The 20,950-nt window shown below is 39.0% G+C and overlaps 1 protein-coding gene across 2 annotated transcripts in view; it reads left to right on the top strand.

Annotated features, from left to right (window-relative positions):
• LDAH (lipid droplet associated hydrolase) overlaps positions 1-20,950 on the top strand; it is a 93,227-nt gene that overhangs the window by 66,765 nt on the left and 5,512 nt on the right. For both annotated transcript variants that reach the window (XM_060787025.2, XM_060787016.2), the window contains exon 6: positions 7,576-7,658. In XM_060787025.2, coding sequence (XP_060643008.2) covers positions 7,576-7,658 — 83 coding nt within the window. The remainder of the gene's footprint in view (positions 1-7,575; positions 7,659-20,950) is intronic.

Below are 20,950 nucleotides of genomic sequence, written 5' to 3'. Positions count from 1 at the left end.
GCCAAGGGAAGGGCTGTTTCTGAGACTCAGAGCAGGGAGGAGAGAGCAGGCATCTTCTGTGCAAGGCAGTGTGGTGTGCATGTGCAGGCAGGGGAGAGTATGTGAGGTTAGAGGGAGACTCGTGCCAGTGAGTCCCTTCAAGGTATGGGGATTCTGTGTGGGAAGTTTAGCCCAGTTCTGTCGTTGGTGGGGTTCAGAATGCCCTTTGATTGTAGGTGAACTATAAATCCCAGCAATTCTAACTCCCAAATGTCAACGTCTATTTTCCCCAAACTCCACCAGTGTTCACATTTGGACATATTTAGTAATTGTGCCAAGTTTGGTCCAGATTCATCATTGTTTGAGTACACATTGCTCTCTGGATGTAGGTGAACTACATGTCCAAAACTCAAGGTCAATGCCCACCAAACCCTTCGAGTAATTTTTGTTGGTCATGGGAGTTCTGTGTGCTAAGTTTGGTTCAATTCCATTGTTGGTGGAGTTCAGAATGCTCTTTGATTGTAGGTGAACTATAAATCCCAGCAACTACAACTCCCAAATAACAAAATCAATCTTCCCAACCCCACCAGTATTCAAATTTGGACGTATTGCGTATTTCTTCCAAATTTGGTCCAGTGAATGATAATACATCCTGCATATAAAATATTGAAATTACAATTCATAACAGTAGCAAAATTACAGTTATGAGGTAGCAACGAAAGTAATGTTATGGTCTGGAGTCACCACAACACGAAGAACTGCATTTAGGGGTCATGGCATTAGGAAGGTTGAGAAACACTGGGGTAAGAAGTCGGAAAGGCCAAAGCTTCTTATAAAGTATACAAAAAGGAAGTTGGGGAGCCTACAAGAAGCTATTGCTCTGCCTCAAGTTTACATACCCATGAGTCATTAAAAAGTAAAAGAAAATGAAAACTCAAAGAATGATGACATTGTATGGCTTGTCTATACAGAGACAAAAATCCAGAGTCATAGCAAATGAATCACAGGCTGTGTTCATGAAGCTGTTTAAAAATTATATCAACAAAATTATTCCTTCTCTACCTTTGCAAAAAAAAAAAAATCTGAAACATCTACTGCTGAAATGAAGAGGACTTGCTATAGCCAGAAGTTAGGGGGTTTTTTTTTCCTTAAAAGAACTATGGGTCCCATTCAATTCTGCATAAAAGTTCTGAACTCAGAAGTCTTGAACTCTATTTGTTCTGCAAAGGCTCCTCCAGTCCGCAGATATAAGAGTCCTAGCAAAAAACCAAAACAGGTCTCACAAAAGCCTGGAGTTTATCCATCTCTGCTCTGTAGAGCAAACTGTCAAGTATATATGCATATAATCCATAGGGGTGTCTCCGAAAATGCAAAAGGCTAGAGCTATCCTTGTGATCCTCTTTCTTGGAAAGAGAAGTGTGTGTGTTTAAGTTTGTGAGAGTGCATGTTATTAAAAAAACCTCAAATCTTTGGCTAACCAAATGGAAAACAATCTCACTTGGACTTTATGTATTGTTCCATAGCTGTGACATCATTTTGTATCTATGTTTTATGTCACAGAGGACCCCAGATGCTTGGCTTAGTCATTACATACAATATTTTTTGTTTGTTTCTTTATTTATAGTATTATTTCCTACATTTGTGGTTTTGGATCTCGTGTGTGTGGAACAAAAGAGGCTGCGATATCGAACGTTACCTTTTTTCCCCTTCCCAAATGTAGGGCTCACGTCCATTTCTAAATTTAGCTGAATTGTGTTTGTCATGCTGAACTCTCCTGTAGTCCTAAATTGGTTTGACATGTGTAGACCACATTTGTTTAGATTTTTTTCGTTGCTGACAAGTTTTTGAACTTTCAGTACACATCGCCGCAAGCAATGCATTATGATTGTTCACTTCCAATGACAGTTTTCAGTTAAACTTCTTGGCGAACAGAATTTTCTCTGCTACAAGCCAGAAACCAGGTGGCATATGGATGCTACACAAGTCAAGTGAAAAAGCTGACAGCTTCCAGAGAATAATGTGTTTTCTGGCTGATAGAACAGAGGATTTTGCAGGCAGGTTCAGATTTTAGATTGACTTGCTAGATAGATCCCCCTCTAGGTAGAATGAAAGTTCCCACTTCTTCCAAAGGAAGAGAAATGGCAGTTGCTCATGTACACAAGTTCTTCAAATGTATGCAAATGTCAACTTTCCATTGGCAGACCTCAGCTCTAGGGAAAATGAATTGAAATTTAATGGATTTGTTGTTTTTTGTTCTAGGAACATGGATATTTTTAAAGGAAGGAAATATTGGCTGGTCCATCTCTCCATAACTTCATATATGTTCTTACTAGATAATATTTGACCGCTGAGCATCTAGAATGCTCAGTCTTGATACTGGCAGCTAACTCTTGAGTAGCTTTCCAACTTGCGCTTTCCAAGTGGAATCCAATTAGCATATGTAAATGATACATGATAGAAATTGTATTCCAAAACATCTGCAGGGTGTTGGATTAAGGAGGGCTGTATTAGATTCTTGTTACTTCAAAGTAGAGGTGATCTTACATTTAATATTTTGTTCTGTTTTGCTTCCCTACTTTATTGCCTAATGCTTCCCTACTTTATTGCCTAGTGTACAAATGATTTTGAACTTCCATTCTATGTATTTGTGTTGGGTAATTGGTGATTAAGTGAATAGCCCCAAAAACTAGGAAATACTTGATTGATTTTGATCATTAAACCTTTGAAGGGAAGAAGGAAGAGGTAAAGGTAAAGATATAGGTTTCTCCTGACATTAAGTCTAGTCATTTCCGACTCTAGGGGTTGGTGCTCATCCCCATTTCTAAGCCATAGACATCTCCAAGGTCATGTGGCCAGCATGACTTGTAGGGAGCGCCGTTGCTTTCCCGCAGAAGTGGTACCTATTGGAATTGGCTGGAATGATGATACGGCTATTAATACTGTTTTTTACTGTTTTAGTGAATGTTTTACTTATTGTTTTAATTGTTATTATATTGCTCTGTTATATGTAGTGACATCAAATTGCTGCCAGATGTAAGCCGTCCTGAGTCCCCCTTCAGGGGTTGAGAAGGAACAGGATAGAAATACTGGAAATAAATAAATACTCACATTTGCATGTTTTCAAACTGCTAGGCAGAAGCTGGGCCTAACAACAGAAGCTCACACCATTTCCTGGATTCGAACCACAAACTTTTCAGTCAGCAAGTTCAGCAGCTCAGTGGTTTAACCCGCTGCGCCACCAAGAAAGAGGGAAACCTAATAATTTAGCTGATATGGATATTAGATGTTTCACTTTAGGTTAAAGAGCAACCAGTGATGTAAATCCCTCTTTCCTTCTAGTGCTCCTTGATTTTGAGTCCCATCAATATTTTGCCACTATACACAAATCAAGCAGATTTGGACACACATTTAGCCATCTCTGTTTAGTAAAGGCATTTGACTAAACTGACATGGATGCTTAATCAACTTGGAAAGAAAGAGGAAGGTCAGAGAGAGGCAGAAAGAAAAGGTTGCTGTTTTTTACTGCCTTGAAGTGGCTTTTTTCATCCCCTTGAATATGAGGCCTCCAAATCAGCCTATCAACAGCTCTGCTCAGGTCTTATAAGGCAGTTCCACAGAGGCACTTCAATGCAGTTCCAAGCCGGCTCAGGGCTGGAGTGTCTACAAATGGACACTCCCAACGCATGCTGGAGCATGCATCAAAACAGAAACAGTATATTATTAAAACTCACAGGAAATTCCAGAACAAGCCACAAAACCCATGCAACCTATCAGAGTACGTCCCATGCAAAGCTGGAATCCAAGATCGAAAAATGCAGAGCACTTGTCAGATAATTAATCTTGTATGGGCAATAAATAATCTATTTAATTCCTAACACCTAATTTCTCTCAGAAATGTTTTATGTCCAAATTCCCTTTTAAATTCTTTACTTAGTAAGGAACTCTATGCATAAGCAGGTACAAACCTTAGAGGCTTCTTTTCATCTAGTGATCTTCTTGGCAGGAATGGAGGATCAGCATTAGGAATGGGAAAATGTTCAAAAAATATTTGAAAAAATACTCAAAATAATTTTTTTCAAGACTCGAGAAACCATGATTGAGAGAATTTCAGACTGACTAGAATCTGCACAAAATTTGCACGTAGTTGTTTTGTGCAAAAAGAAAACAGGATTTTCTGCATAGAAAATGACATTCCTGTGCCAAGATACTATTTTCTGCACGGAAAATGATTAATGGGAGCTTACTCTGTGCACAACTCACATGTGAGTGATTTGCAAAGAAAACAGCATTTTATGCATAAAAGCAATATAATTACACAGAGATAATATGTGAGAATATAATTACACAGAGATAATATGTGAGAACAACCATGTGAGAATTTTTTTTACAGTTAATTCTTGAATTGCAAATAAACTTTGAAAAATACTGCAAGGCTTTCCCAGACTTTTATATAGGAGAAGACACATGCTAAAATTAACTTTTGTTTTGGGAAGAAGTGTAGGGATCATTGACATGAACCATAAAATTCTAGGTTAGTCTGGAACATTTCTATTCTGGACCAGCCTTGGATTCTGAGGAGCTATTTACACACACACACCGATACACACCTCAGATTGTGGTAGTAGTGGGAATGAAGTCCAGACCATCCAATAATACTGTTATTCATTATTGTGGAGGTGGTCATGGAGCTCCGAAGAGCTCCTGTCTATCTCCAGGCACCTATACTGAGAGCAAAGGTGGCACACAACCTGGGAGAAATGGTGCAGGGAAAAAGGAATGGTATCACTAATTTAGATGGACAACAAACCGGTTCATATTAGCACCAGTGGAGCTGTCTATAGCAAACCCAAAGTGTGGGACTACCTTAGGCAAACTCTGAAGCATTTTCCAACTTTTGCTGTCATAGAGTAAAACCATAGTACAGTCCAAAAGTCCTTGGATGTCCAAAGAGTTACTTCTCCAATTCAGGGATTCTGGCCCATGTAGACAAACCCAGAGTGAAAAATTAAATCCTGCATGATTAAATTAAATCCTCTTTTCCAATTTTCTCTCTTTCACTGCTTACTTGTTTTAGTCATGAACCTCTCCTGTTGTGAGAGAGCTGGATTGAGCCACATCTTATTTTCATTCCCAGTTGGCATCTGAATGGCCTTTGATTGGGAAGATGCAAGAAGTCTTCTCTCTCCCTACCACCCTCTCACAAACCCCTTTATGCCTCTCTCCAGCCCAGGTGCAGTACATCAGTAGGGTGGTAAGCAGGAATCAGAGGAGGCAGTTTGACATTAGCTTCCCCTTCTTAGCCTGGAGCATCTCTAGATGTCACCAAATACCCTTTTTGTCGGCCCCAGGATAATTATTTTACAAATACATCTTCTAAATATGTATTTAATTTATTTTTTTAACTTTTTTCCATTTGTTCACATATATGGGGCTTGAAAGGGGTAAGTGTTTTATGTTTTAAGGCTCAACACAAAACAGGACAATACTAAACAGAATAACACAAAACATAAGTGCTTTTTTGAAAAAAAGAAAGCTTAACACAAAACATTTAATTTACAAAACTGAACAATGGTAATAATGAGTGCACTTCCATAACCAGGTCAGACCATTTGTCCTTTTAGCTCAAGAACTGTTTGTTCTGGCTGCATTTTTAGAAAAACAAACAAAAGAAAAAGAATTCTGAAGAATCTTGACTAGGTGTTCGCAAGCACTTGTGGTAAATACATGGTGCCCAGTCATTTTTGCTCAGTCGTTTTCATCAGCTTCAGCAAACCAGGAGTTCATCAGAAGAAGTTTAATGTCATGTCAAAATTCTTGGCTTAGTGCTTACTGGTAGCTCCTTGTTACTAACGCTTTCTCCATGGGCAGTAAAATCAAAGCACATCTCACTCTTGGACCATAGGACAAGATTTTGGGGAATTATGGGTTTTTTTATGTATGAATTCAACATCTAATTAGCAAAGTCTCATGCATCCTCTTCAACAGTGTTTCTCAACCTTCCTAATTCCGTGTCCCCTTAATAAGTTCCTCATGTTGTGGTGACCCCCAAACCATAAAATTATTTTTCTTGCTACTTCACAACTATAATTTTGCTACTGTTATGAATCTTAATGTAAATATCTGATATGCAGGATGTGTTTTCATTCACTGGACTGAATTTGACACAAATACCTGTTATGCCCAAATTTAAATACTGGTGGGCTTGTGAGAGGGATTGATTTTGTCATTTGGGAGTTGTAGTTGCTGGGATTTATAGGTCACCTACAATCAAAATCATTCAGAACTCCACCAACGATGGAACTCAATCAAACTTGGCACACTGAACTCCTAGGACCAACAGAAAATACTGGGGTTTGGTGGGCATTGACCTTGAGTTTTGGAGTTGTAGTTCACCTACATCCAGAGAGCACTGTGGACCAAACTTGGCACAAATACCCAATATGACAACTTTGAATAGTAGTGGGGTTTGGGGGGTGGGGGAACTAACCCAACAGGATGGTAATTGTCGTTCTTCCTGCATCCAGAGAAGCCTGTGACCCTCACCAATGATAGATATGAACCAAACTGGTTACACAGACCCAACGTGGCCAACTGTGAATACAGGCAGAGATTGGGGGTGATTCACCTTGGCATATGGGAATTGTAGTTCACCTGCATCCAAAGAGCACTGAACCCAGCTGATGACAGATCTAGACCAAATTTGGCACACAGACCCAACATGGTCAACTGTTGATACTGGTGGAATTTGGGGAGGATTGACCCACAATTTTTGGAGTTGTAGTTCACCCACATCCTTATGCATTTTCTAATGGAAATATTAATAAAAAACAAAAGGAACAATTGACTTTTTTCTAACAAATAGTGTTAAAAATTACCTAAGCTGCTTCTGTTGCTGCTCCTCCTAAGAGGCCAGCCAATCACAGCGGAGGAGGGCTTTTCGTGATAGGATTCATTTTCTGTTTCCAAAAAGGAAGAGGACAAGCAGATAGATCTTTAGCCTTCTGTGCCAAAGAAGTTCCTAAAACTATCAGAAATATGTGATTACCGATGGTATTTGGTGACCCTTCTGAAACCCCCTCATGACCCTCCCAGAGGTCCTAAACCCCAGGTTGAGAATTCTAATTGTTTTAACTGAACTAGGAACTGAACCTGGATTTTTCTATGTGCACATCATGAGCTCTTTCACCAAGTCATAGAATCATGGAGTTGGAAGAGACCACATGAGCTGTCCAGTCTAACCCCCTGCCATGCATGAAAAGCACAAAGTACCCCAACAGGTGGCTATCTGGACTCTGTTTAAAAGTAAACATGCTATCCATATTATAAGTCTGATCCTTCTAAGTAGCCTTTCATTTAAAAAAAAATCCTGAGCGCAAATGGTCTACTGGATCTGAATTTTCTTTTCCACTTGTTGAAGAAAGATCTTAGATATGTGAGTTTCTTTAAGAATCGTTATGTTAATTCAGCGGACATCCTTGCAATTTCTCAAGTCGCTCCTGACACAGGAAAAAAGCAGACATCCTTCAATTTTATAATATGTAACACCTTATTTTTCTGTATATTTTACCATTTTCTGTGTGTTTATGTCATTTGCAGCAAATGCAATGTATATGGGGAGCAAAGAGATGAGGATGATCATAGAAAAGGACAGCAATATTGTAAGAAAACATTTAAAAAAGGTAATCCTCATTTTCAAATGTGCTGTTCATATTCTAATCTCTATTTATTATTTATTTGCAGTATTTGTATACCACTCTTCTCAACCCTGAGGGGGACTCGGGGCAGTTCACAGTGTTGGCAACAATTCAATGCCATCAATAAAAAACAGTATAAAACATCAAAGTTGACACTCCCATGATAAAACATTAAACATTGTTAAACACAACACATAAAATAACATCACATATCACACAAAGACATAGCTGTCTGTAAACAGTCCTGCTTGTCAGTGTGTATTTACTTGAAAGATGTTATACGCCTTCTCCCATGTTGTAACATTCTGGATGACTTTTAGCAGAATGTTTAGATATTTCTATATATTGCATTTTATTTCATTTGCATGATTCGTATACCATCTTAAAAATCTTATTGGTTCTTCAAATTTAAAAAGTTTCAAACATTCAATATGAAAGATGTATCTAATGTTGACTAACATAACATCCGAGGAAGTAGACAAGCCCATGCATTCACTATTTTCTTCAGTTTTTTTATTGTTTCAGCATTACATCTTCTTTACCCTTAGTTTCTGTTGGTACTCATACTTATATACACTTCATTTCAATGTAACATTACTGCACCTTCTCTCTTTTTTTACTCCCTTCTCTTTAAAAAAAGGAAAGGGAAAGATAGGTGCATGCACTATTAGAGTTTTGGGGAATCTGTTCTAAATAAAGCCTGGTTTAGCCAGTCCATGAGCTACAGTACTGTTTTGTTTTGTCTCTAAATTGCTAAAATAAAGGATCAGAAACATCTGTCTTCTAACAATGTTCTGGTTGTAAAAATGTGCTTCAATCCTTTTTCTGAGTTTCACTCAAATTTATCTCTCTGTCATGTGAAACATGATGTACGGTGATCCAATACAGAGCCTTTTTGGTTATAGTTCCACAACTAGAAAACTCCCTCATTTCTGACTTTTATACTGCCTATCTAAATCAGGGTTTCTGTCAAAGAATCTTCATCCAGGAACAGGTTTTTTTTGTTGTTGTTGTTTTTTTTTTTTGTTTTTTTTTTGTGAAACTGTTTCTTTGGTTTGGGATGGAGTTATACTCTGTGTTTTATACTAATCTGTTGCACATTTTATTTATTTTTTAATGTTACCTAATGTTAAATGTATAAACCTCATTGGGTTTATTTATTTATTTTGTATCAAAAGCATTGCATAAATAAATTAGTGTAAAATTGATAAAATAGAGGGAACACAAGCAGCTAAATAATTTTAGACCAAAACCGAGCAACAGCAACCATATTACCTGTAGCTTTAAGCACTTTTTCCTCTGTGCATGAGGCAGGGCATTGTGGACAAGCATACAGATGCTGAGTTGTTTGTTTTGCTTCACAGTCGGACAAGGTGGAGGATTCTTCTAGGTAGTTCCATTTTGCCAGGTTGTCTTTTGATCAGCCACTCCACTTCTGAGTCTGTTCAGGGACTTCCAAGTTGCTCATTCTTGGTTTGCCCCTGGAGGCAGACCCTCATGGTGGGCCATTCAGTTGGGATTTCCTGATTTAGCTGCCCAGAGGGATACTCTTACTGTTGCTGGGGAAACATTGCTTTACAATCTCACTGGGTCAAAAGGAGAATAATAATAATAATAACAACAACAACAACAACAACAAACTTTATTTATTCCCTGTCACAATCTCCCCAAGGGGACTCAGGGCGGCTCACAAAAGCACTTCAGGGTAAAATCAACAGTGATTGCAAATCATGGAGAAGATTTTGGTTTCACTGGGTTTGGTCTAAATTGGGAGAGGGAATAGGTTGTTATGAATATTGAAAAAACATTGTTCTGATATGATTGGAGTACCATTTATTCTCTAGTGATGCTACATCACTGATAATATTATTCTAATGCCTTCTATATATCATGATATAGGCATTGTCTATATCATGATATTAATTTTTGTGAATTTCATTCTCAAAAATGTGGATGAAAAGTTTCCAAGTTTTTGCCCATTTTTCTGACAATCTTCCAAATATTGGGGAGTAGTGTAAAAAGATTTTGCAAAAATTGCTCCTCCCCAAAAATACTTTTTAGTTTGCACAAAATACAACTTGAATTGCTCTCATTCCCACTACAGCATAAAGAAGGCTCACTTCCCTTTCCAAATTAAGGACTATGGCAAGCGGCAAGTGTCTTGCAGGTGCTTTCCTGTGTACCCGTCTGTTTTTCTTGACTACGTCAGTCCACAGAGTGCTTTGGCACCTGGGAACCTTCTTTGAAAACCTGTGTTTTATTGTTTCCTCTGTGTCATTGCACTTTTAAAGTGGCAAACTGTACCCAGGGAAACAAAATAAGTGGAGGCCAAATTTTAGAAAGCTGGCATGGCCACAGAAAAGCAGATGTGAGCATAAAGTTAAATACCTCTCTCTCTTTTTCCTCTCTTTTAATTCTTTCTTTTTTAAATGTAGTCTTCCTTCTAATAATTTCTGGGAATGTGAAAATTAGGGGAGAAATCTGACTTGGCATGAAGTTCAACCTGAAGAGTACTGACAGTAAAAGTAGTTTCAACTAATAAAGGGCTGGAAGTTAACAAGAACAGGAACTAAAGTCCAAGTTGCTATAGCATTGGCACGTTGTCACTTTGAAAAATTTATGCTGCTTAGTAGTCAGTGTGATCATAAGTGTAAAGCCAATCTTAACACCTGAGAGTGCCAGCCGCTGTGGAAGAGAAAAGTTATTTCTGGATCCCATTTGCATGTTGTGTGCTGAAGGAGGTGAGAGAAGAGAGACTAAATTATTCCTGTATTTTCAAGCCCAGTTTTACAACATAATTAATACAAGTCAAGAAGTCAGATGAAATATGGCTCTTTTCAGAGCTCAGTGCCCCAAATACACCAAGGTTGACAGGTAGGGGAACGGGGACTATTCTTAATTGCATTAGCAGAAACAGATCTCTGATTTTAAAATGCTAAATTATTCACATCGAAGAATACACAAGATTATTGTCTTCCAGTTTTTAGCACAAAGTAAACAAGTAAACAAAAACTACCTCTGACATGGTGTAGTGATTTGAATGTTGAACTACAACTCTGGAGACCAGGGTTTGAATCCCTACTCAGCCACGAAAACCCACTGGGTCCCCATGAGCAAGTCACAATCTCTTAGCCTTCAGAGAAAAGAAAGGCAAATCTCTCTGAACAAATATTGTGAAGAAAAGCACTTGATCAATTAGGTTTGCCATCTGTTGAGAGTGACTTGAAGGCATAAAACAAAACACAAGAAGTTTTTAAAAAATATTTGATTTTGTGTTGTCGAAGACTTTTATGGCCAGAATCACTGGGTTGCTGTGAGTTTTCCAGGTTGTATGGCCATTTTCCAGAAGCATTGTCTCCTGATGTTTCACCCACATCTATGGTAGGCATCCTCAAAGGTTGTGAAGCATATTGGAAACTAAGCAAGAGAAGGTCCAGGATGGAAGGTCCAGGATGGAAGAAATAACTCTTGTCTGTTGGAGGCAAGTGTGAATGTTGCAGTGAATCACCTTGATTAGCACTGAATGGCCTTGTAGCTTTAAAGTCTGTCTGATTCCTGCCTGGGGAATCCTTTGTTGGGAGGTATCACCTGGCCCTGATTGTTTCCTGTCTGGAATTCCCCTGTTTTCAGAGTGTTGTTCTTTGTTTACTGTCCTAATTTCAGAATTTTTTAAAATACTGCTAGACAGGTTTTTTTTTTCCATTTTCATTGGTTCATCCTTTCTATTGAAATTGTCCACATGCTTCTGGATTTCAATGGCTTCTCTGTGTAGCCTGACATGGTAGTTGCTAGAGTAGTCCAGCACTTCTGAGTTCTCAAATAATATGTTGTGTCCCGGTTGGTTCATCAGGTGCTCTGCTATGGCTGACTTCTATGGTTGAGTTAGTTTGCAGTGCCTTTCATGTTCTTTAATGTGTGTTTGGGCAATGCTGCATTTGGTAGTCCCTATGTAGATTTGTCCACAGTTGCATGGTATAAGGCAGACTCCTGCAGAGGTGAGAGGATCCTTCTTGTCCTTTGCTAAATGTACCATTTGTTGGATTTTCTTAGTGGGTCTGTAGAAAGTTTGTAGGTTGTGTTTCCTCATCAGCTTCCCTATGTGGTCAGTAGTTCCCTTGATGTATGGCAAGAACACTTTTCCTCTGGGTGGATCTTTGTCTTTACTCTCGTGGCTTGTTCTTGGCCATGCTGGTCTTCTGATGTCTGAGGTGGAGTCTCCATTGGCCTGTAGAGCCCAGTTTAGGTGGTTCAGTACACCTTGGAGGAGGTGGAGTTCACAGATTCTTTTTGCATGGTCTGCCAGGGCTTTAATTGTGATTCTTATTTGACTTGGGTGATAGTTGGAATTTTTATGTAGGTATCTATCTATGTGTGTAGGTTTTCTGTAAATTGTGTGACCCAACTGTTGATCTGGTTTGCAGATGACTAGGACATCTAGAAATGGCAGTTTTCCTTCATTTCCTTTTCTGTGGTGAATTGGATGCTTGTGTGGATGCTGTTAAGATGGTTCAGGAACTTGTTTAGTTCTTCTTCTCCATGGCTTCAAATGGTGAAGGTGTCGTCCACATATCTGAACCATATAGTGGGCTTTTTTCTTGCTGTTTCTAGGGATTGTTTTTCAAAGTGTTCCATATAGAAATTTGATATGACCGGGCTGAGAGGAAACTCCTCCACCACTTACCAGCCTTTTTTGTGAGTTGTTTTGGGTCCCATTTTGTGAGAAGTGCGAGGTATAAATAAAATAAAGACATACAGTAAAAGTGAATAGATAAAATCAGTGGTCAGCACCAAATTTAAAGCAAATAGTGTGAAGTAGGTCCAGCGCAAATGTTGCAAAATCATAGTAACTGTTGTGTTCAAACATATATGGATGCATGCTGTGATATGCACATTGTGGAAGCTCCACCTTGTTTTACAGCTGGGTGTGTATAGCCCTGGGTGTGAAATGAAGATTTTTTTCTTAGATACCAGGCATTCGTCTAGCATATTTAGTATCCAGTAGGTTCATTATTTTGTCAATTGAGTAAAGTAATGAAAATATTATGTCATGATCCACAGTTCATCACAGTTGGATTTGTTCTCAGATATGAGCTTCTGGGTTATTTTTTTCCAGATTCCTTCTTGCAGCAACATGTTGTTGTTGCTGTTGTTGTGTGGATTCAAGTCATTTCTGACTTATGGCCATTCTAAGATATGTCATGTTTTCTTTTCTTGACCAGACTTGTTCAGAGAGGATTTGTCAATGGGAAGAGTTTGGCTTGTCTAAGTTTTTAATGACCAACTGGGCATTCAGACCTTGGTCTTTCAGAGTCCTGGTGTGTACTTTAGCCTTCGCTGTCAAATACAGCTCCCACAATTCTGTAACTTTGAGCCATGACAGTTAAAGTGGTGTCAAACTGTATTCATCCTACATATAGATGAATCCTCAATCAACTCTCAAACCACTGCACCATGCTGGTTCTGCAGTAGCATTAAGAGTTGAGTTAACATCCACAAGTCTCCAATGTAACCCAATGGGCTACAGTACTGTGCTAACATACAGTTATTGATCTATTAATCTATTGGGGTCTAGTATAGTTGGGGTCTAGTATAGTATATAGGGCTGTACGGCTGTGTTCTAGCAGCATTTTCTCCTGATGTTTCTTCTGAATTTATGGCTGGCATCTTCAGAGGATTTTGATGGCAGTAAAATGTCAGGAGAAAATGCTGCTAGAATACAGCCCTACAGCCCGGAAACCACACAACACTCCATGAAAGCTTTCGACAATACATTATTACACAGAGAAGCCATTGAAATTCACAAGCATGTGAACAATTTTAACAGAAGGGAGGAAATATTGGAAAAAAAAGAACAAAATCCGGCTACCAGTATTTTAAAAGCTCTAAAATCAGGACAGTAAATGAAGGGAATTCCAGACAGGAAACAATCAGGGCCAGCTAATCACTTTCCAACAAAAGATTCCCCCAGACAGTAAGCAGCCAGGCCTTATGCTGCAAGGCTTTTAAATACTAACCAAAGTCATCAATTGCAATATTCACACTTGCCTCAAGCAGACAAGAGTTCTTTCTCCCACCTTGGACTTTCCACAGATATATAAACCCCACTTTCCTAGTTTCCAACAGACCTCACAACCTCTGAGGATGCCTGCCATAGATTCAGGCAAAACGTCAGGAGAGAATGCTTCTGCAACATGGCCATACAGCCCAGAAAACTCACAGCAACCAACTATTACTCTTTTGTTTCGCCATTTTATTGATCACAATAGCAAAGTATTGAAAGTATTTGGAAATCAGCTCATGCATAGGGAGTCTTGCCTTCAATGCCTCTTTTTTTCAGTGAGCTGCTAATGGAAGAGCCCACCTGCAATATCTGGAAGCAACTGAAAGATTCTTTTGGATCACAGCCTGGGTAGTGGATCCATTTTGCAATGCAAAATGGAGTGAAAATTTCTTTCAATAAATCCCCTTCCCTGCTTTTTTTTCAAATTAAAATTTCACTTTTTAAGACACAAGCTCATTTTCTCTTAAATCATGGGGAGGAGGGGGAAATTCAGCTGAAACAGCCAACCCAATTTTAAACTACTTTTGTTGAAACAGCTGGACTAGTCCTGCCCAGTTTTCTTGACCTAGTGTCCAAACCTGTCCATAGCTGTTTAATAGTTATTGCCCTTGAAAGGTTCCTAATCTGGAAAGCAGGAGGACGGAAGACACCGCAGATGCGGACTCTGTGCCCGCAGCCAGAGTAAATTACTTCCCTCCAGTTGTGGAAAATCTTCCACTGTATGAATAGGTCTAAAATGCTCTCCGAAGCCAGGAACACCTTTAAGTTTGGCAGACCCTTTATGCTTTTTGGACCACATACTGCTGAAATCCAGAATGGAAGCTGCACACGAGGATTTTGCTACATGTAACATTGAAGCATGCTCTGGCACATGGAGCCCTACCCAAATTTTCTCTCGCGCGGGCTCAAATTAGTCCTTTTGTGACATGCCCAAGACTGGAAAGGTTTGAACTGAAAATTGAGCAGAAATAAAGATGGTGGAAAATGGAAGATGAAGAAAGTGTCTGCTCTGAATCGCAAAATAAACATTGGTTCATACATTACCTTAATCCACTTAAACATACATTTCACAGCTGTTTGGTGATTTATTCATAGGAGTAATTTCAGATACAAAGAGGGAAATTGCACAATACCAAAGATCACCTTCGAAGAGCAAAGAAGTTTGTGTTTTGATTTGAGATGCTAAAAGCAAACGAGCAGGCATAGGTTCATACTCTAGATTTTTTATTTATTTCATATCAAAAGCATTGCATAAATTAGTATAAAACTGATAAAAATAAAAGGAGCACAAGCAGCTAAACATATTTTGACCAAAAACGGGCCACAGTGACTGTGTTGTCTATAGCCTCCAACAATTCTTCCTCTGTACATGAGGCAGGACATTGTGGACAGGCATACAGATGCGGAGTTGTCTGTTCTGCTCCATGGTCACACAAGGTGGAGGTTTCTTTTAACTAGTGCCATTTTGCCAGGTTGTCAAACTCTAGATAAATTTAATACACACTTTTGCCCCAATTGTATGGAATTGCTTTGTATCACAGCACACAAGGAACCAAGAAGGGTGTATGTGTGACCGCATTTCTGTGTACGAACCCACACGATCTCTTCGATCATCTGGAGAGGCCCTGCTCGCGCTCCCACCTCCATCGCAGGCGCGATTGGTGGGGACGAGGGAGAGGGCCTTCTCGGTAGTAGCCCCTTGACATGCCCCAACTTTGGCAGTCTTTAGGAGGAGCCTGAAAACGTGGTTGTTCCAGTGTGCCTTCCCAGAATAAGGAAATATTCCCAGCAATAGGCCTCTAAATGCACTTTATCATTGATTTAGGATTGTTTGCTTACCCCATCTCTCGCCAAAAATTCTATCCCAGTATATTACCTTGTTCATGCCTAGCATTATTTTTTAATTTTTAATTATCACATTTGGCCCAGCAATAGGTTTTTAAATGCTTGTTGTTACTGTTACTGTTTATTGTTTATTGTTTATTTTTGTTTATGAAATTTATTTTGATTGTTTTGTATTGATGTTTTGTTATTGCTTCTATTATTGTTGTTCTATGGGCTCGGCCTCATGTAAGCCGCACCGAGTCCCTTGGGGAGATGGTAGCGGGGTATAAATAAAGTTATTATTATTATTATTATTATTATTATTATTATTATTATTATGTGTTGGTTTATTTTAAAGAATTTCCACTAAATGGAATTATAATGTAGAGCACGGCTTCTTAAACTGTGGGTCTCTTTAGCTCAAAGTTAGGGTCGTAAAAAGAACTGACACCATTAAAAGGTTTTTGAATGGCATCTAGACATTTATAGAAATCTGTTAGCAAGAGCATGCAGTGTTTACAGTCGTTTCTGCAGAAAATGCTTCAGCTGACCTTCATAAAAAGGAGAATCAGCCTGTTTAGCAAGCCTTGTAAATGCTGATTTATTATCAGGAAATGTTTGATTTGTATACCTATTTTATATACCCATATATCCAGGGACAAATAAACATTTCTTGAGGGGAAAGGGGTCACAAGTGGAAAAAGTTTAAGAAGCCATCATGTAGAGCACTTTTAATATATTTTCTTTCCAGTAACTGCTCAAGACAGTATGCTCCCCAAAGCACTTTCAATGTGATTAAAAGCTGTTTTGGGTCCCAGTCTTGAGAGAAAAGTGGGGTACAAATAAATATAATAGTGATAAAATAACAATAAATTGTTTCATGATGCAATTCTTACCTAACAGTTTGGTCATCCCTGATTTTGGAGGTGATTGGAGAAATTATTAATTTATTTCAAACATTTGTATCCCATCCTTCTCAGGGTGGCTCACAACCGACAACCACACATACCGACAGCCAAACATAACAATTATAATAAGAATTACAATTAAAACAATTAGTTAAAACACCCATTGTAAAGCATCTATTTAAAAATGCACAAATCCAAAGTCACAATCCGAGGTCTGTCCATTGTCAGTCACATAAGTCATTTACGTTATTATCGCTGCATCTGCTGCTTAAATGCTTGGTACCACAACCATGTTTTAAGTGTTTTCCTAAAGAATAGGAGGGAGGGGGCTGACCTGATTTCATTAGGGATGGAGTTCCACAGATGGGGGGGGGGGGACACCATTGGAAAGGCCCTGTCTCTCATCCCCACCAGTCATGCTTGTGAGGGTGGTAGCTTCAAGAGCAGGGCCTCCACTTTAACTGCCATGGCTCAGTGCTGTGCAATCATGGTAGCTGTAATTTGGTGAGTCACCATCATTTTTTGGCAGAGAATGCTATAGAGTTTAAATCTTAGGACTCCATAGCATTGTGTCATGGCAGTTAGTGATGTCCAACTGCATTCATTCTTCGGTGTTGTGTGTGTTGTGTTCCTTGCACAAACAAAGATTGTGATGCTGTGGTTGTCTCTATTATCCACTATTAAACATTTAACATTACTCTTGTGTGGTTCAAGAAGTACAAGAAGTTACAGATCAACAACAGGAGATTATTGTCCTGTGTTCATTGAAAGTAGATACAGCATGCAGTGTTCAGTGAACCCACAATAGTGTAGCTATACCTGACATAAATCCAGTGCTCAAGCCAATGATCCAGAGCAGTAGTTACTCACTTTTCAAATCAGGATTCATGGTAATTGTACATTTTAAAATATGTTTGTACTGATTTACAAGATTTGTATGTAATTCAAACATATAGTGCTATGTAGTCCCAGCTACTATTCACAACTCATATTCTGGCTATTGTACCTGTCGTGACCATTGTGAACCATATTTTAAATCTGCTTGGAAAATGCATGAACTTAAGTTGTGAATTTGATTGAATGCATTACATTTATTTTAGTCATGATCTCTGGGAAATTAACAAACTCTAGACTTGGCAGATTAAGAAGGGAGAGTGGCCTATGGAAAAGGCATTTTAGGAGAGTGTTGCTTCGTGTGAAGTGTTATGGGGTTAAAGCCAGCCTTTCGGTTTACATTCAGCCAGTTAAGCCAGAAAATACTAAGTGCAAAACACAAAGCAGAATCTCCAAAATCAACAGATTTAGTTCCTTTTCATTATTTTATTGAAGCGGGAGGATGAATTCCATTATAAAAAGTATACTTAATGCCACTTTATTAAATAAAGGCAAAGCTGTTTCTAACACAAAGCTTCAGGAATTAGATTTTAACCAACTCTGGATAAGATTTTTGGTTGATATTCACAGCTGTTCCTGTTTACTACCTGTGAGAACCAAGGGCACTTCTACACATACTCTAAAATCCGAAGCCAGTCTGGGGTAGCAATACGTCAGTCTGGCCCCAGTGTCAGCTACACTCTCTCAATTCTGTAGTGGTGGTGGAATGGAGTCCAGACTGTCCAGGAGGATGAAAACATTAGCTTTGTTGTACCTAGCACCACTGCCAGATGTCCAAGGAACTCCAGGAATACCCTGGCTGTTGCGAGGGGCCTTTGCTGATATCAGCAAAGGTGCCAATTCAGCCGGGACCATCTTCAGCAACGGCCAGGAGCTCTCTGAAACCCCAAGGCCATCTGCCATGGCAGCAAGAGGATGACATAGGCCCAACCTATCCCCATTTTCCTGCACTGCTAAGCACAGGGAAAGGGTGATAGTGGTGCCAGCCCATCTGCACAATGGACTGGTTCAGATTATAGCCAGTACTGCTGATCACACTCAATCTGATGTTCAGGGCTACTCATGAATCTGTGGAGCATTCCCAGACTTAGGAACTCGTCCCATGAGGTGGAGGAAGTGGGGGGGGGGGGGAGGAATCATCTTCTTACCGTAACATTTCATTAAATTCAATTCCATTTATAAGGAAAATGGATATTTACCCAAATCTAATGCGATGTACTTTTGCCTGTTTGTACTGTAATCCTTCACATTTGAAGCTATCACATTGGCAGGTGTAGTCCCACAATACCGCTTTCTTTCTTTTTTTAAGGGGGAATTTTGCAATTGCAGGTGTCCAAAATCTAAGTCTTTGAAAAGAGGAAAATATAGCCCAAGCTAAGTAGTGATGTACAATTGTGATTGCACAATTCCTGAAGAATAAATTATTTTTAAAAATTACAGTAAAAGTTACATACAAGCGTATTACGGGTGAGAAAAAAGAGTGTTGAGGCTCATTTTGAGATCAACCACAGGAACACCTCCTCTTAAACATCATAAATACAATCTCACATGGAGGACTCTGACAGTTCCCATTCCACATATAAATAAGTGCCTTTACCTGTTTCTGCAGGAATCAGGAGCTCTGAAGATAATTGCTCTCTGACTCCTAAAACCTCAGTTTCTACACACGTTAAACACATTTTAGGATAGAGTCCCACAGGGAACGGCCGGAAGTAGTTATGCAGCATGGTGGGCTCTGTCTTTAAACTGTTTTTAAAGTGTGTAGAAATGAAAGAGGAGGTATCCTTGTTTGGGGGTGATTTTTCACCCAGTAACAAGCCCAGTCACAACAAATGCAACTGTTTCCTTTCTTCTCCTCAAAAGAAAACGTTGAAAAAATGCAAATTGGCCAAAATGAAAGTTATGTAACATCTCTCCGGACATGCCAAGACACAACAATAAGACTTGCAGGAAGGACACAGAAAAATGGCCTCTACTTCCTCCATAGTTGCCCACCTTCCTATAAAGTATCGCATCTCAACCAAATGCAGTGATAATTTGATGTTTAGCATTTAAGCCATTGGTTTTTCTTGTGGTCTTGGATTTAAGGCACACACCAACAAAGAGAAGAAATAAAAATCCTACTTACATTTCTCTAAGCTATCATCATTCTAATGCCAATTGAATGAACTGTCGGAAATCTTCATTATTTTCCTAGAAACCCTTTAAATGTAAACATCCTGTTGATAGCAATCTCAAATTCTTCCAGTGTTTTCACAGCTTCTGTTAGAATGTGTGTGTGATTCCTCAGTCCATATTTTATGGGAAGTGTGTTTGATTATAGGTTCACTACCAAGCGTGAAAGACTAGAAATTGGGTTCAGCAGAAAGTACATAGAAATACCTATGATTAAAAATTACGTTTTATTTGATATCAGTGGCACTGAATTATGAGCTATTGTACGAACTATGAATATTTCTGGTTTTTCCCACTTGAATCATGCAATCTCATGAATTAAATACATATCCATAGAACTAGAGTTGTGGGCTAACATAGTACATACCTTGAAGATTTTGCTTTGATTCATTTATTTCATTTATCACCGATGATATCATATCTCAATAAAATACATTTAGATCAGAAGTAAATTATTACTGTTTTCTCATCTCACAATTCAGAGTACCGAAGTATGTGGAGAAGTTGTTTGTATTTGTTTAAGTAACCCCTGTGAAGAATGATTGAATGTAGTCCAAAAGTTTCTGAATAGCCAGTTTTCCCTCTGCAGCCCTAGAGAGAAAATTTCCAACAAAGTGCACGTTTATCTATATAAAAGTTATTTTTATTTTTATTTATGTTGTGTCAAAAGCATTCCATAAAAATAAGTTTAAACCTGATAAAATCAAGGGGTCACAAGCAACTAAATAGATTTAGACCAAAAACGGGCAACAGCGACTGCATTGTCTGTAGCTTTAAACAGTTCTTCCTCTGTGCATGAGGTAGGGCATTGTGGGCAAGCATACAGATGTTGAGTTATTTGTTCAGTGTCACAGTTGCACAAGGTGGAGGATTATTCTAGGTAGTACCATTTTGCCAGGTTGTCTTTTGACCTGCCCACTCCACTTCTGAGTCTGTTCAGGGACTTCCGATTTCCTCATTCTTGGTTTGTCCCTGGAGGAAGACCCTTGTGCGGAGCCATCCAGTTGGAATTGGCTAGTTTCGCTGCCCACAGCGATATTCTTGCTGTTGCTGGTGGAACATTAAGAGGATTTCCTTGATTTAAGTCTATTGGAAAGAGGCTGATAGTGATACAGTGGGTGGCTTTCACTGTCTTTAGTCTTCTTTCTCTCACAACTGGCAGCAACTTCCCATCACACTTCAGGAGAGGAGGGAAACGCCAGCTAGCTTATAGAGTCTATCAACAGGTGTAGGTTTAAGACATCCTGTGATTATTCTACATGTCTCTTTCAGTTCTAAATTCACCTGCTTTGCATAGGCAGATTTATGCCAGATAAGGCAGACATACTCAGCAGTTGAGTAAGACACCACCAGGACTGATGTTCTTATCAATTTTGGGTCTGCACCCCATTTGCTATTAGGTTATATAACTTAAA

This window comes from Anolis sagrei, chromosome 1 (genome assembly GCF_037176765.1).
Source record: "Anolis sagrei isolate rAnoSag1 chromosome 1, rAnoSag1.mat, whole genome shotgun sequence".
Taxonomy (NCBI): Eukaryota; Metazoa; Chordata; class Lepidosauria; order Squamata; family Dactyloidae; genus Anolis; species Anolis sagrei.
The sequence above is the reverse complement of the archived record's forward strand: the minus strand, read 5'-3'. Positions and strand labels throughout refer to the sequence as shown.